Source organism: Diplotaxodon limnothrissa, linkage group LG19, assembly GCF_057381915.1.
Source record: "Diplotaxodon limnothrissa isolate DT_005_m linkage group LG19, D_limnothrissa_male_GT1.1, whole genome shotgun sequence".
In the NCBI taxonomy this organism is placed as follows: domain Eukaryota; kingdom Metazoa; phylum Chordata; class Actinopteri; order Cichliformes; family Cichlidae; genus Diplotaxodon; species Diplotaxodon limnothrissa.
Window position 1 is genome coordinate 12,717,295 of NC_140614.1, and position 15,221 is coordinate 12,732,515.

General features: G+C 44.1%; 1 protein-coding gene across 4 annotated transcripts in view; it reads right to left on the bottom strand.

The window, feature by feature from the left end:
• scaf8 (SR-related CTD-associated factor 8) overlaps window positions 1–15,221 on the bottom strand; it is a 46,964-nt gene that overhangs the window by 20,545 nt on the left and 11,198 nt on the right. Inside the window, exons 3-21 of one of the 4 annotated variants that reach the window (XM_085379258.1) lie at window positions 9,002–9,046; window positions 8,729–8,890; window positions 8,341–8,497; window positions 8,107–8,234; window positions 7,829–8,005; window positions 7,390–7,469; window positions 7,175–7,286; window positions 6,947–7,078; window positions 6,678–6,787; window positions 6,360–6,553; window positions 6,144–6,244; window positions 5,783–5,896; window positions 5,466–5,622; window positions 5,016–5,146; window positions 4,672–4,834; window positions 4,546–4,593; window positions 4,209–4,430; window positions 2,360–4,109; window positions 683–1,722 (exon numbers count right to left, since the gene is read on the bottom strand). In XM_085379258.1, the coding sequence (XP_085235384.1) occupies window positions 2,374–4,109; window positions 4,209–4,430; window positions 4,546–4,593; window positions 4,672–4,834; window positions 5,016–5,146; window positions 5,466–5,622; window positions 5,783–5,896; window positions 6,144–6,244; window positions 6,360–6,553; window positions 6,678–6,787; window positions 6,947–7,078; window positions 7,175–7,286; window positions 7,390–7,469; window positions 7,829–8,005; window positions 8,107–8,234; window positions 8,341–8,497; window positions 8,729–8,890; window positions 9,002–9,046 (3,969 nt within the window). In that variant the 3' untranslated portion in view covers window positions 683–1,722; window positions 2,360–2,373. Of the gene's footprint in view, window positions 1–681; window positions 4,110–4,208; window positions 4,431–4,545; window positions 4,594–4,671; window positions 4,835–5,015; window positions 5,147–5,465; window positions 5,623–5,782; window positions 5,897–6,143; window positions 6,245–6,359; window positions 6,554–6,677; window positions 6,788–6,946; window positions 7,079–7,174; window positions 7,287–7,389; window positions 7,470–7,828; window positions 8,006–8,106; window positions 8,235–8,340; window positions 8,498–8,728; window positions 8,891–9,001; window positions 9,047–15,221 lie in introns of those variants that run through there. The other 3 variants (XM_085379259.1, XM_085379260.1, XM_085379257.1) reach the window with 3 other exon arrangements.

Sequence of the window (15,221 nt, forward strand, 5' to 3'; positions counted from 1 at the left end):
ATGTGTGTCTGTTTGAGTACAGATAGCCATTGATTGAAAGTTCCAGGCTGTCTAATCTTTCTTTCGGGAGGTCAGCAGGAAGATGGACCTGGCTGACTGCCCAGGCTTTGGGAGGCAGGTGGGAGCTAGAACTTTATGGACTGAGTCATAGACACACAACTGGATATTCTTACCAGAACTCGGGTCTCTACATGCAATCTATTTTTGTTGACTATTGTTTGGACTAAGAGACTAAGCTTAAGTGGAGGTAGAGACATTAAGCAGCACACTGCACTGCTCTTGTCCACCATTTCTCTATAACAATAAAAAGTGCTGAGATGGTGCCAGGAGACACGCTGATGGAGGCGATTGTTTTAATGAATCCTCCAGCTCGTGTTTTTTCGGACCCTAGTGAGGCCATAAATGAGCGCAGAGGAGCTGGGTGCTAGTGCGTGCTGAGTAAGCACATCGACCAGATGTAGCAGCCAGCTCTCCGGCAGGGTGGGGGTATTTTAGCCGGCCTTCTTTATTAGTTTCCTTTTGTTGTGTGGATTTTTTTAAATTATAAAAAATATAAAGGGCAGCAGGTCTCGTGTGGCGTCTGCTTGGATGTCTGTGTTGCAGTGTGGAATTCGCCTTTGTCCAGTCTGTCGGGTCTCAAAATGCTATTTTGGTATTTTGGTTCTCTAAACTGATTTTTGTGATAAAAACAGCTGTGAAGAACTCAATTTATATGATTTACTCAGTTTAAACGACTAACACGCATGAAACTATTTGTCTTAGCTTCATGCACGTGTTGGATCCATCACGGGTTGTGGTCACGTGACCAAACCCAGGTGAGTTCCTACTGTTTGATGAAGAGCGGGTGGGTGGTGCTTGAAATGTTACAGACTATTGAGATGCAATCCAATCCCGTGAATTGGACTATTAATCCCAAAATAATGATTCTGGTCAGCCTGAATGGGAATTCATGACAGTAAGGAGTGAAAGTCTGATGCACCTTGAACTTTTATTCAACATCACAACTCCTGTAGTAGACATTTGGTCTGAGAGAACAGCAGACTATGGATATCTAGAGGTATGTCTCAACAGAAAACCACTACAGGTATGAAATGAACAAGAGAAGACAGAAGGTTAAAACATGGCTACAGGCCTGCATGCACAGAACGATGGAGGATATATTGTTCTCTAGGTAGGCGCTGCACAAACGGCGCAGCCACCGTTCAAACTGTAGGTCAGTCAATTCTGTGCAGGGAGCGTTCTTTTCAGTGAGCTGTCTAAAGCAGAGTTGCACGCACAGTCTGATGTACATCGCACAGTAGTGTTGGATAGCATCGTGAATGACAAATCCAGTCAAAAAGGCACAATCCCATCCTCAACAGTCACCCAGCAAAAAGCTTAGGGAAACATACAGGCTGAAGTCCTCAGACTAAAAAAACTACAAGTCCCACGGTTGCATCCAACAAAGTGCTCTGTGGATGGATGGTATAGCAGCAACTTGAGTTACAAGAACATCAAATCGACCGAAGTGACAGCACACAGTGTGTGTGTGTGTGTGTGCGCGCACGAGTCTGTAAAGCATTTTCCACTGGTCCTGGGTCAGAAAACAGTCCTAAAGCAAGTGTTTTAAACAGACAAAGCATGTTTATTTCAAACTAAAACAATATGCAGCCGACATCAGAACATCCCTCTGCTCCTTTTTCTTTTTCTTCCCCCGGGCATGTAATGTTCTGTTTGTGTTCACTGGATAATTAGAAACAAATTACAGACATTTATTTTGGGGATACAACATTTTCATGTTTTCTATTTAAAATGCTCATTTTTTTTTCCAATTATAAGCAGCTGTTCTGGTTTTAATGTATGGAGGCCATTTGTTCTGCTCAGGAGAAAAAAAAAAGAAGAAGAAAAAAAAGCATTGCAAGACACCACAAAAGCATTCATTGAAAACTTTGCAGTAGCATTTTAAAAGAAGAGGAGACAGAAATTGGGCCAACAGCTGCCATTTTCAAGTATATCAATCCATTGTCGAACAGCCAGGATTTCTTACTCTCTTCCATAGGAAGGTCAAAGCTAAATTTCCCCATATACAATTGAAACATTTTGGCAGGCAATTTGATAAAATTCACCAAGCTCATAATTAAAATGGGTGGTGTGGCATTACAACTTAAAAAAAAGGAAAAAAGGAAATAAAATACAAACAAAAGTCTCTAACCATAAATCAGCTAATGAGCCTTCTATTTAAGTACACTGGTTTCTGTGAGGATAAAATCATTTGTTATCAGACAGTGTGAGTCAGTATTCGTCATGTCCCGTGTGGTGGTGGTAGTTTGCTGACATGAGTACAGAGAAGAAGAGACAACTTTACAAAATGATCTTTTACCTACTGAGTGATGATTATGTCCCCTCAGTGTCTGTGACAGTGTCTACCACTGGCAGACTTGCAGCATCCTCCACGGGCTCACTCTGATCATTGTCCAGCTCAGGTCCACTGACCCCCGGCGGTTGGGGAGAGGAGGGTCTCTCTTGTGACTCCTCCTCATCCTTCTGTCCACTTTTCTGCTCCTCTGCAGAGTGAGTCGTATCTTCGGGGGGGCTGGCAGCTTGTGTGAAGGCCATGGATGAGTCCTGGGACGATGCCTCAGCAGGTGGTGAGGCATGGCTAGGGGTTTCACTGTCAGAAGAAGCAGTGGTCTGAGAGGCGGACTGGGCTATAGGCTGGGATGGTGAATCTGTGCGTGGAGAAGTCTCTGGTTGTGGCGACGACTCTGACTTTGGAGGCGCCTCAGTCAATGTGCTCTGACCTTCGCCGTCAGATGACGGGTCGTGCGAAAGCGTCGAGGGTGTCGGCTGTGCCTGGGGGGCCTTGGATGGAGTTGGGATTTCTGACTCAGGCTCGGGCACGGCTGCTTGGTTCTGTGATGGAGGAGGAGACCTGATCTGAAGTTGAGGCGCTGCCTGATTAAGACCCAGCAGAGGGAGCTTGCCCTGAGCTTGAGGCAAAAGCGGGGGCTGGAATCGTGGCTGAATCTGAGGGTTCAGTTTAAGCGGAGCAAGCACTTTGCCTTGGTTCAGTGTCAGGTTAGGATTGAGAGGTGGAGTTGGTAGAAGAGGTGTGGGCAGAGGGAGAAGGGGTGCTGAGCCTCCACGTTCGCGGTCTCTCTCTTTGTCGTGGTCTCGCTCGCGTTCGTGTTCTCTGGTGCGGTCGCGGCCCCTGTCTCTCTCGCGCTCCCTCTCGCGGCTGCGGCGGTTACCATTCATCTCCCTCCTGAAGTCAAAATCTCTTTCATCTCTATCTCTTTGCCTGTCCCATGGGCGTCTTCTTTCATCTAGGTCTTGATGGAGCTCGCTCTCAAAAGGAGCTGCGGCATTACCACTACGGTTCCAAGCCTGTGGCCCCCCAACAGCTCCAGCATTTACAGAAACACCGGCTGCTGTCCCGGGACGGTTATCAAAGCGGCTGGGGAAGTTCTGCCCAGGTGTGGGACCAGCCTCCGGGAAGCCCTTTGGACCACCTGGGGCCTGGGGGCCTCCTCGCATGCCATCACGTTCATCAAAGTCCCCTCTGGCTTGGTTCCAGCGGTTATCGGGTGTAAACCCTGCAAGGGCCTGCAGACGGCCTACGAGGCTTGATCTGGCTGGCTGAGTACCTGGGGTCTGGAGCAAAGGTGGTCTCACGCCTGCTCCTGATCCTGCAAGGGGCTCCCTATGCTCTGGGGGAGGGGTCCGCAGCAGACCCGTGCTCTGCTTTTCCATCGGAGGAAAGCGGTAGTCCTGGTCTTTGCCCTCGTCAGCTCCAGAGGACGACTCATCTTCTGTTTTGGATACATTTTCACTGGTTATGTTGGGGGGCCGGTGGAAGGGGTCCAGTTGAGGGAAGGGAGCCCTGGGGCGGGATTGAGCTTGGATTGGACTGTCTAGGAGGCCAGGGGTTTGCTGGGCATGGGCCTGCTGCATGAGCAGCGGGAAGCGAGCAGCGGCTCCGGGTTGGAGCAGGTTGGGGCGCACATCCAAAGGCAGCAGGCCGGGCATCCTCTGCCCACTCAGTCCAGACTGATGCAGGGGGTGGGTGAGGGAAGCTGTAGGGTGCATGCCCAGCAGACCCATTCCACTGCGGACAGCATTCTGCATGCCTGGAGATGAACACAAGTGCAGACAGAATTGTTAAAAAAAGGAGACATAAAAATGAATACTAGAAATAAAACTATTCAAACACATTAACGATGTGTCACCTTGCAGCGTGAGCTCTGCAGTAGCATCCATGCCCTCTGCAGACTGTGTTTTCTCATTAGCGGCCTGCTGAGTTTGCACTCCCACTGGGTTGAACACGCCAGCTCCTGGGATAGCCGAGGGCATGAAGCTACCTGGGATGGTGCTTGTTGGAGGAATCATAGCACCGAATGGTGAATCCTTGACAGCATCTTGGCTGGAGCCCACTGAAGGCTGAACCAGAGCTACAGGTAAAAAAAACAAAACAAAAACATATTTAAACCTGACAGTCTAATAGGGAGCTCCACTTTCAAACTCACATCCATGTACTGGTCATAGGTGAAGCATATAGATACTCACAGGCAGATGCTGAGGCCATTCCTGCTGTCTGAGCAGCCTGCATGAAACCTGGACAAGAAAGAATCATTTGTGTAAGCTGGTCAATTTTTCTTGGCCTCATCTTTTTACAACACGTGCATCATTTACCTGGCGGAGGTTGTGAGGCATTGAAGCTTGCCCTTATGAAGGGTGGCGGCGGCCCATAACCTGGCGGAGGTATGCCCATGGTGACAGGGAAGGCAGGAGGCACCAAACCGACCGCACTGGGAACTGCCTGTGCAACCGGAAGCTGAATACGAGGGATATAAGACTGTGTAAACAAAACGCTGTTAAAAGAAAAATAGTGTAACCTCCCAAGTTTTATGATACACAAATCCCTTAACACATTTCAGCAACTCAAAGTTTCTTAATGGTTTACAACAGTGTAGCTAAACTAATCAGAATCAAATCATGGAGGTGTACTCCTTTTACAGTTTACAGGCAGACTGTACCTGCACTGGCATCATGGTAACCTGCTGGTTGAAGGTCTCGGTTTGGGTGTTAGATGCTGCTGTAGTCTCAGTGCTTACTGGCTGACTTGCAGCTTCCTTGGCTTGTTCAGTATTCTTGGCAGCTTCCCACTCTGCAGACACAGACCAAAAAAAAAAAACAAAAAACAAATACTGTTCAATTATTTGTTTGGATTAAGGAGTTCAGTTCTTTCTTTCCAACTCAATCTTATTCCTCACCGAGTTTTCCAGTGGATAATAAATAAAGGGAATGGAGCAGAGAGTAAATTCACTTAGATGATGAAATGCCAAGATTTGTCTGCCTGGATAACTGTTTTGTTTTCATCATTTGTGCACAAACTCGCATGTTTGTCCTGCTTTTATTTCAACAAACACCGCCACAGAATTAACAGAGCCTGAGTCTGTGCCAAAGAAAGGCTCCTTTCCTCTTACCGTCATTGACAGTCTCCTGGTCGATGATTCCTCCTTCGGCAAAGCCATCCAGGTCATCCAGCTTTACCTTCTCCCAAGGTATGTACGTGACACCCAGGTCCACATCCCAAAACTGCTTGTACTCCTGCTTTACACCTTTGTTCAGAGCCCACGCAATCTGGATCAAAGACGCACAAAAGGTCAAGATAACAGATTATTATTATTGTTTTTTAATAGTAGCTTCCTGTAATATACAACCATGTGCACCTAAATCTAAAGCTTCACCGTGTAGAACGAACAAAGAACACAATGGAATAAACTGTATAGGTAATGTGGACCTTGATGATTTTGGAGCCAATCTTAAACGTGCCGGTGCTGAGCTTCTGACGGGCACGGTATGCATCCTGCCTGTGGACCATACAGATGTAGGCACAACCTCTGGGAGGGATCATCTGCAGAGAGACACGAGGACAGGGGAGGTTAAAGAGAGCAAAAGAGTGTAGCGGAGAATACTGGCAGATTTGTGTGTCTGGTGAAAGAAGGATAGTAACACAGGCATTTAAAAAACACACAGGACAGATCATTAGGAACAGCTACAGTAATGACAGGCTGGGGCACCGTCATTACGTTTCTTGTTAAGAGATCAAAACTACACACTGCAAGAAAATTAGAGGGTAAAGGAGGGAGAGGTCTGCTTACATTGATGGACTCAATCTGGCCAAACTCTTCAAACAGATTGGTGAGGTCTTGCTGAGTGGCCTTTTTATCCACCTGGCCCACCCACAGAGTTGTGCTGCACACTAGGTAACGAGATGGGGAAAAAATAATGGGACTTTTACTCATCAGGGGAAAAAAAAGGTTTGCAGGTGGTAAACTTAAAATATTTAACAGAACAGAACAATGACTTCCTCTTACCACTGAGAGTCTTGGACCGTATGGGAGGAAGTCCTTTCTTTTGCCGCTCCTTCTCTCGTTCTCGGGCGCGTCTCTCACTAGAATAAGACCGCGAGGACTTCCTCTTGCGATCTCTAGAGCGTGACCGCGACCGTTTTCGATGCTTCCGTTTCCGTGAGCCGGAGCGCGACCTAGACCGTCTCCTCTTTGGAGACCTGGGGAGAAACAATGCCAAACCTTTTGGGAATTCTCTCCATACTGACTTTTTGTCATGCTAATATTAAACCCTGAGCATGTTCCTTTTAAACATCAAACCCATGTATCAAAAGTCAAACCAACCTGGAGCGTGACCTTGACCTTGTTCTAGACCGTGTGTTCAAGGTCTTCTTCTCTTCAGCCTCAAAGATTTCCTCTTCCATCCCATCCGGGCCTTCATCTAGATCCATGTCCTAGAAAACCCATGGGTAATTTCAGGTAAAGCCCATCTCTAGAGCTAACTAATCATTTAATGCAGTCCTGCTTTTAGACATGCATTTCTTTCCAAATATTAAGTGCATACACCAACCTCTAAGTTAGTGTAAAGTTGCAGTAATGGCCCACGGGCATACCTGCTGCTGGTTGTCTATGGAGTCGTCGATCTTATTCTCTGGCTCTGGAAGCTGAGGCTGGCTGCTGCTCTGAGCATTCGAAACTGAGTTCTCTTGCCCAAAGATCGAGTCCTGCCCTTCTATGTTCATTGCCTGCAAAAAAATGCAGAATGCAAGTTGTAGCAAATCATAAATCCAGAACAAACATAATGTTGAACAAGAAGGCCGCTCTGTGTGTGTGTGCTCTACCTTCTGCTGATGCTCCAGCAGCTGCTTCTGAAACTGCTCCAGGTTTTGCTGTTGAAGTTGCTCAGCCAACTGATGGAAGAGGGAGCTGTTAATGGGCTCCGACACCATGGGCCTGGAAGCAGTCAGCAGCGTGATTAGACACAAACTCTCAGGTGGAAGCAGCAGAATCACTATTAATGAAGGACTAAAACAAACGTCAAACACACTGAACTCACAGTTGAGATGTTGAGCTGTCCTTTTTAGATTCTTCATTACGCTCTGAATCGTTCCCAAAGTCAAAAGGACCCAAAAGTTTCTGCAACAGAAACAAAATGTGAGTAGAAGTAAAGAGAATTCAAATGAAGCAAGGATGCATGCCTTCAACAACATCCATGCACACAAGACCTTTGACTGTTTACATACAAAATTCCACTAACTTTGTGTTTTAACTCTTTTATAGATTTCTGTTTCATTTCTTTCTCGCTGGCCAATGAATTCTTACAAAAAGAAAAGTGTTTTTTGTTTCAATGAATGCAAATGTTTTTGCAAATACAAAACTCCAATAAAACCGAGATGTGCATATATACATGGACCCAACTCAAAAACATAACGCCTCCAGCTCTGGCTGCCACAGAAGCATAAAAATAAACTCACAGCTGCTGACTGCAGCATTACCTTATTAAAAGAGGAGACCCTCTGCTCCAGGGGGTTGAGGCTGTTGGCAGTAGCTGCCGCAGTGAGCTGAGCTGTCAGAGCTTGCAACTGCACCACTAGGCCAGCATCCAAGGCCTGCAGCAGGGACGGTTGGGGCTTCTGCTGCTGCATCTGCAGACTCTGCACCAGCTGCTGGAGCTGTAACAGGCGACAACAAAGTAAGTTAAACACCTTCTTACTCCGACAGCTACACATGCTGCTCTGATGTAAACACTTTTTGGGAGGATGTGTTCACTTACCTGTTGTCCCTGGGGACTCTGCAAGATCTGGGCCACAGCAGCCACAGTGTCGGTGTTGGTAATCTGCGAAGCCCAGTCAGGCAGACCCTGCACTATGTTGGCTGGAGTGGCCGGTGTAGCCGGGGTCCCTGGATACACAGAGAGAATCACAAGGTTGCCGTGTTCAGATATGTTAAACACCACAGTAGCAGTGATTAGAAGAGCAAATCTGAACTTTAATGTGCTTCTACTGACCGGGTGTAGTGTTGTTGACCGGGGCAGCACTGCTGGGCATGACGGGTGTGACACTGGGAGGAGGAATCCCCGCTGCCATATCCAACAGAGGCTGAATGATGTCACTCTTGAAAACCGCATTCTTTTGCCACAGATTCAGGACTCTCACAATCTTACTCTGGAATTTGGATGACACAAAAACAATAAGACAAATTATTTACTCAAAAACCTTCTCTCAGACACATGATCTTTAAATATTTTTGTGACCGATCACACACGAGACATTCATACTCATTCACAAAACAGATCGCACTCATTCAAACGCCCTGTATGTCACAATAATGTCCTGGGAAACCGAGAAATGAGAAGCCACAGAGAGGAACAGAAAACCTATTAAAAATGGTCTAACCTTATCATCTGAAGGGCAGCGATAGAGGTGCTGGAACGTCGAGATGATATTCTTGCTGAAGCGCGGGGCAAATACGTCCTTCTCTGTGCCAAACTGGTGTCGGGACTGTCTGACGATCGAGTCGATGACATACAGCCCTGGGACTTTGTATTCTGGCTTGCACTGTCGAAGAAAGACAGCTGGTGTTGAGATATATGAACAGCAGAGCAACATACGAATATCTCTGCACCTGCCTGGATGTGGCTCATGGTTCTAATTAAAGCATTAACTCACCTTCTGTATGAACTTCTCTACACTCTGGACAACATGCTTGTAGAACTGAAAGTAAAGCAAAGAGAAAAAAATATTTTGAGTGACTTGAGCAACAACATCGCAGAGCACAGTAACAAAAGGGGAACAGCACTGAGGGTTAAAAAAAACATAAAAGAGACTGGATGGAGGCTCTTAAGTAAATCGTCTTATTTCCCCATTCCTCAGATTTACAAATTAATGACATGCACAAAAAAGAAAATAAATAAATAATTGCTTTTTTAAAGCTTAGTTCTGTTAAAGGAGGATACAACAGACATGACAGATGGAGACAGCATCATCACTTTCTTGTGGATTTAAACAAGAATTCAAAAACTAAAAGGGCCAAATAATTAAAAAAACAATTATTTTACTATCTGCAACAGTGTGGCTGTTATTATTCATGTCTGTGAACAAACATCGCAATTACTGCACGATATAAAGTCATGAAATTTAACAGCTTTGCAGACAAGATCAAAATTACGGCTGAGGGCGGGAGTGAGCAAACTCATGAATACAGATTAAACACTGTAATGATCACACCAGCCTGCAGGACACTCTGGAGTTAGACAACTAGTAGCACTACTAGTATAGATATTCTTCTATAATTAAAATACAGGCAAAGTGACAAATTAAACCCTAAAGACTAAAAGAGCAGAGTAACAACAAATGTAGATGCTTTCACACAGTCCACCGTATGGAACAATTAGGCACTAACACACTGAGCAGGAAGACTGATTTTTTTTGTCACGCTGGAAAGACAAACATCTCAGTGATTTCAGAGGTTCATCTTCTTCCAGCACAGACATAAACCATAAACAGCTCCACGTTCTATGACCTTGATGACTGTGCATTAGTGTGATATGCAAGAAAAAGCAGAAGAGCAACATTTCCTCAGGGGAGAGTGTCAGTGCAGGGCAAAATAAGACCGCGTCAGCAAAAACACTCCAACACCCACACAGAGGAATATCGCTCATGTTTCCCACAGGTTTGAATTCTATTTCTGGCGGTGCCGGTGTTGGGGCAGGCACACACTGGTAGGGAAACGCAGGATGGGAAGAGCCGGTTGTAGCGGGTTGAAAACAGCCAAACCTTTCAAATAAGACTCAGGGGCCTATCCACTAGCAATCGATCTCTGCTGCTGTTGTCTTCGTCTCCAATACGTGAAAAAAAATAAAAACACTTCACTGCCCAAGCAGATCCTGTGTGCGAAACAGATTTATAGCAGAGCTATATATAGACTGTCTAGACAGGTGTGTTAAAGTTTAAGTGTAGCTATAAATTTATACAAATGTGTTCTTAGTGAGTCCCCTCCTCATCCTACGTTGGAACATTTAGATCCTGAGTTGAAGGGTCTCTTCTTAGATGACGATGGATCAACATAGGGCTGGGCGATATATCGAGTTTTTTTAAAAATATCGATATATTTTCATACGAGATATAAGATGTGACAATATCGTTTATATCGATATAGTCTATGTTACGTTATAATTATACTTGTGGAGCCGCAGGTTTGCCTCTCTTTCGTCCACTTCCGTCTCTACGCAACGTTACTCTGCCTCGCCTCTCCTTCACTGAACACAACTCCCCCTCCCCCATAGCTTCACCTGCAGGCAATGACAAGATGAAAGCGGAAAATCTCCGTTAGCGAGTTACCGTGCGTGGGGCTGGACGGCGTCAACGTGTTAGTGAGCTAACCGCGCTAACGAGCTAACCGCGCTAACGACATGCAGCCAGGAGGGGCTGCACGGCCTAAAATCCTTTCATTTTCTCAAAAATCGACAGTGCGCCTTATGTATGAATTCTGGTTGTGCTTACTGACCGCGAACCGATTTTATGTGGTACACAGCGCTCGGCAATCTGTCAAAAAATGTTTTAATATGACTTTGCTAAGCTACGGAGCTGCACCACTTGATGGATTGTCGGAGGATTACAGCTACCGAGGAGGAGCCTCGCGGAGTGATACGTACTGTGTGTGTATAAGGACCACAAACGGCACCTGTTCAGAGACGTGGTGCAGCTGTGAAATCTGTCTCTTTGTTATTATGCTCAGCGTCTATTAGTTTACATTTTGACTGCACAATTGTGAGCTTTTTGTTATGCACAAAAACAACATTGTTTTCTTTTATTTATGGACCATGATTATTTAATAAATGCTGATAATTTATTTTTGAGTAATTTCTTCATGTACATCTACGCTGTATGTAAATAAAAGTGCCCGTGTGACATCTGGGACACAGTGTGACTAAGAACTCTCTTTTTGTTCTTAACTTATGGCTTTAAAAAAAAATCGAGATATATATCTTATATCGCCATCCAGCTAAAAAATATCGAGATATGAATTTTGGGTCATATCGCCCAGCCCTAGATCAACATAAACTGAAGAATGACATCCTACTTTGGAAAATGTGTGTCAAGATACACTGAAGAGCTTCTGATGGCTTAGTGAGATTTTTCTTTGGATTTATCTCCCATCTTTATTTTAACACTTTACTAGTTTACACTGCCACCCATGGATGGCAGAGTGGATTATCTATGCTAGACTTCAAAAGTCCCACATACATTTCTGTAAATTAACATAAATCAAGAGCTAGAAGTAACTTAGATTACTTAAACTAATCCAAACACCAGAATGTCAAATACTTGTACTACTCTGAAACTGAAAGGTTCTTCCTTATTTACAACTTACACCACTTAGCAACTCTTAGATATTTTGGCCTGCACAGCTGACATCTATAAAGATGTGCCAGTGTCAGGTCATTCCTGTTATATATGCAGGCCAGAGTGGGGTTTTTACTCCACATAAACAAATATTTGCCAAACAAAAAAGATTTCTGGGTTTACTAAAAAAAGTAACAATTTTTTAAAGTGCTATTTAGTTTAGCCAAATACAAAATTCAGGTCAGAAATATCAGCAAAATCCAGAGTTTTCTGTTAAATAAGGTAAAGCACACTGCTTGAATTAAATGTATGCAGACCAGTCCTGCAGGTATACAGCACAGGTATAACAACAAGAACAGCAACAGTCCTGACTTGTATGGCCAGTACTGCTTTTGTATGACATGTCCCAGGTTTGTGCCCCTGTGAACCAAACTGTTTAAAATCCATTGTTTATGTACTTGCATTCAATTCCCCAAAAACTCAGACCAAAAGGGCAACAACTCAAGCTACAGGACCTTACCTGAGTAAGCAGTAAAGCACCCTGGTAACTAGTCAGGATGAGGACAAGCCTGTCCTGGCTTCAGTAAAAGGATTCAGATCATGTTTTTTAAAAGACAGTTTGCCAGTCTTGTTTGTAGTCTAAATACAGGCCAACAGTTTTGGTCTGTTGATGGGATGTCTTCCTGCGTTACCAGCACTAAATTCTTTGCCTCCCCGCAAATTAACCTGGACATTGTGAGGGTTAGGCCCCTTTTCCCTGGAGTACCTACTCAGATTAACTCGCCACGACTCGACTTGGATCGACTGCTTTTCCATTACAATAGAGTACAGCTTAAATGTGAATGGTCATCGTCATAGCAACGCTGCTGAGCGTCCTGTGACGCATTTAGTATGCGATACGAACGCTACAGCAAAGGTGGACGTCGATCACTGCTCGGTCTGTGGCTTTTCGTCAGACTCGGGGACCACAGTGTTGTTTCAAAAATGGCGGTTTTGATTTTCGGAAACGAGAGACTCATGACTCATCAAGTGACACCACTGACCAGCCAATCGGTGGCATGCAATCTGATGACGTCACATTTTAGTATCGGATCACTTGGTAGATCGGCCGAGCAGTACTATTTTAGTACCTGGTACCGGGTACTATGACCTAATGGAAAACCCCAAAAACTGTGGCGAGTTAAGCAGAGTAGGTACTAATGGAAAAGGTGATTTCATCTCACAGAGGAAAAAACCTTATGGCATGCACAGAAAAACTATTTCATAAATAAATCAGAAATGTCAGAAATAGGCTTAATATTGAGAGAAGAGAGATGGGTATTACAGTGTTAGGTTTAGTTTGTTTAAATCATTATGATTAAATCATTGTACTTGCTTTCATGGACATTTTTTGGCTGAGCACTTTACACTTGAAAGTAACAGCCTCACAGGCTTTTCTCATTTAAACAGGCAGCATTTCAGCGCTTTGACAGTAAAAATATTTGCCAGTTAGGCACCTTCAAATGTACTTTTGAAACTCTGTGCAGCACTAAAAGTGACTTAGTTTCATACAGAACTTTTTGGTACATTACTTTTGTGCACCCATTTGCAGCAAAATCTCTTCATATCACTGACATCTAGTTTAACTAGACAGCTGCTAATGCTAATATTGTACTCATGAAAGTGCATTGACGAAGATTAAACTTGAAGATTTTTTTTAAGCTTTCTTGTGAGGTTTAGATACACAAGTGCCATGTTAAAATACAAAATCCCATCAGGAAGATCTTTGCTGGGGCTCAAAGATTTATTACTGACTAGGGCTGCACGAGCAATCGTTAGAAAATCGCGATCTCGATTCATACTTATGTGAGATCTCATTTCCAAATGACAACAATTAAAAAAAAAAAAAAAAGACGACGACGATTGTACCGCATTTTGATTTTGATCCGGGACGTACTCTGCATGAAAACAAGCGCTCACTCTTCCTGCTCAACAAATGACAAGGGCGGAGCCTTATACCACGTGATACAGAAGCTGTGCCGTGTGATGCTAAAATTAGCAGGGAAAAAACAACGGAGAGCACGTCAGGGATGACGAGAAAGTGACAGGAGAAAATCCGTCCCGGTCAACCACCCAAACATCAATAACGGGAACCTTATACAGCGCTTCCCTATACCCGTCGAACTCCCGCAGGCACAAAGAAATTACGGAGGCTATCACTTATCACCTGACCAAAGATATGGCTCCCATCAACACGGTGCAAAACGAGGGATTTAGGAAAATGATCAACACCCTAGACAAACGCTACGCAGTGCCGTCCCGCAACTATTTTTCTATTGTTGCACTACCTGCTCTATACACGCAGCGTCGAGCAACGGTGGAGACGGAATTTCAAGCAGTACAACAACAAAGCGTGAGACATTTGTTGTTTTTATGTTCAGTCTCAACTGTTACGAAGTTGATGTGCAGTTAATAAGTGCAATAAATATTTATACTGGAAAAGTCAATCGTGAGAGAATCGTGATCTCAATTCTAAGCCAAAAAAATCGTGATTCTCATTTTATGCAAAATCGTGCAGCCCTATTACTGACTCAGTCTTTTGTATATTTGTACAAGTGCACAACAGCAATGCAGTTGTGGTTAAGCAAATGAAAGGGAGCCCTTCACCACAAGTATTTACACAGCCTGCTAAGAAAAGTCAGAATTTCTAGTTGATGATGCAATTCTGCAAACAGCCAGCAGATGGAGTCAAAGTACAACAGAGGAGCTGGTCTGATGATGTTTCTTTATCACAGAGAGGACTGTGGAGGAGTGATTCCAATTACATAAGTTCAGCTGCAGTCAAAGTTAAACTTATCTAAGGTAACATATCATGTAGAGCTTTTTCTAAAACTGCCAGCATTTTTTTTAAAAGTCATTAGATATGATACAAGTGAAGCTAAACAAGTAAAGCTGGTGGTAGTTTTGAAATTTTGCCAACACATGAAGCTGCAAACTACAATATATACACATTATACATATGCAAGGGAAAGTGAAGCTGAAATAAGTCCACTAGAAATTTTCAAGACAAGAAATTTACAGCAGAAACTGTAAAGTATGAAGACTTAACATGGTGTGACTGTGAGAACTGCAGTATGCCATTTACAGACTCAAGCTTGCAGACAAACTTTAGTAACTTTATTCATTTACTTTAAAAAGCAATCGTCAGACTATTAAATAATTAAAGTAACTGCACCCTGGAAACAAAGCATGTCACCTTTGTTGTTTATCTTAGATTAATAAATGTGCACACTGAGCGACAACTTACGGCAAGTACACGTAAAACTACGAGTACTGTAACTCAACTACTATTGCCATTGTAACACTGGGCACACAGCTTTCTGGGGATAACAGAGGGCTTCAAGCCCTGTTTGAAATGATGCCACTGTTAGATCAGCCCTGCAGAAAGACCAACTATTTCCTCCTTCAGAGTTCTGTCTCTTGCGATTATCTACTACAAGAATTAAAACCTAAATACATAAATACATAAAATAAGCTCCTCCAATGATCCAGCAACCTGCTAGCG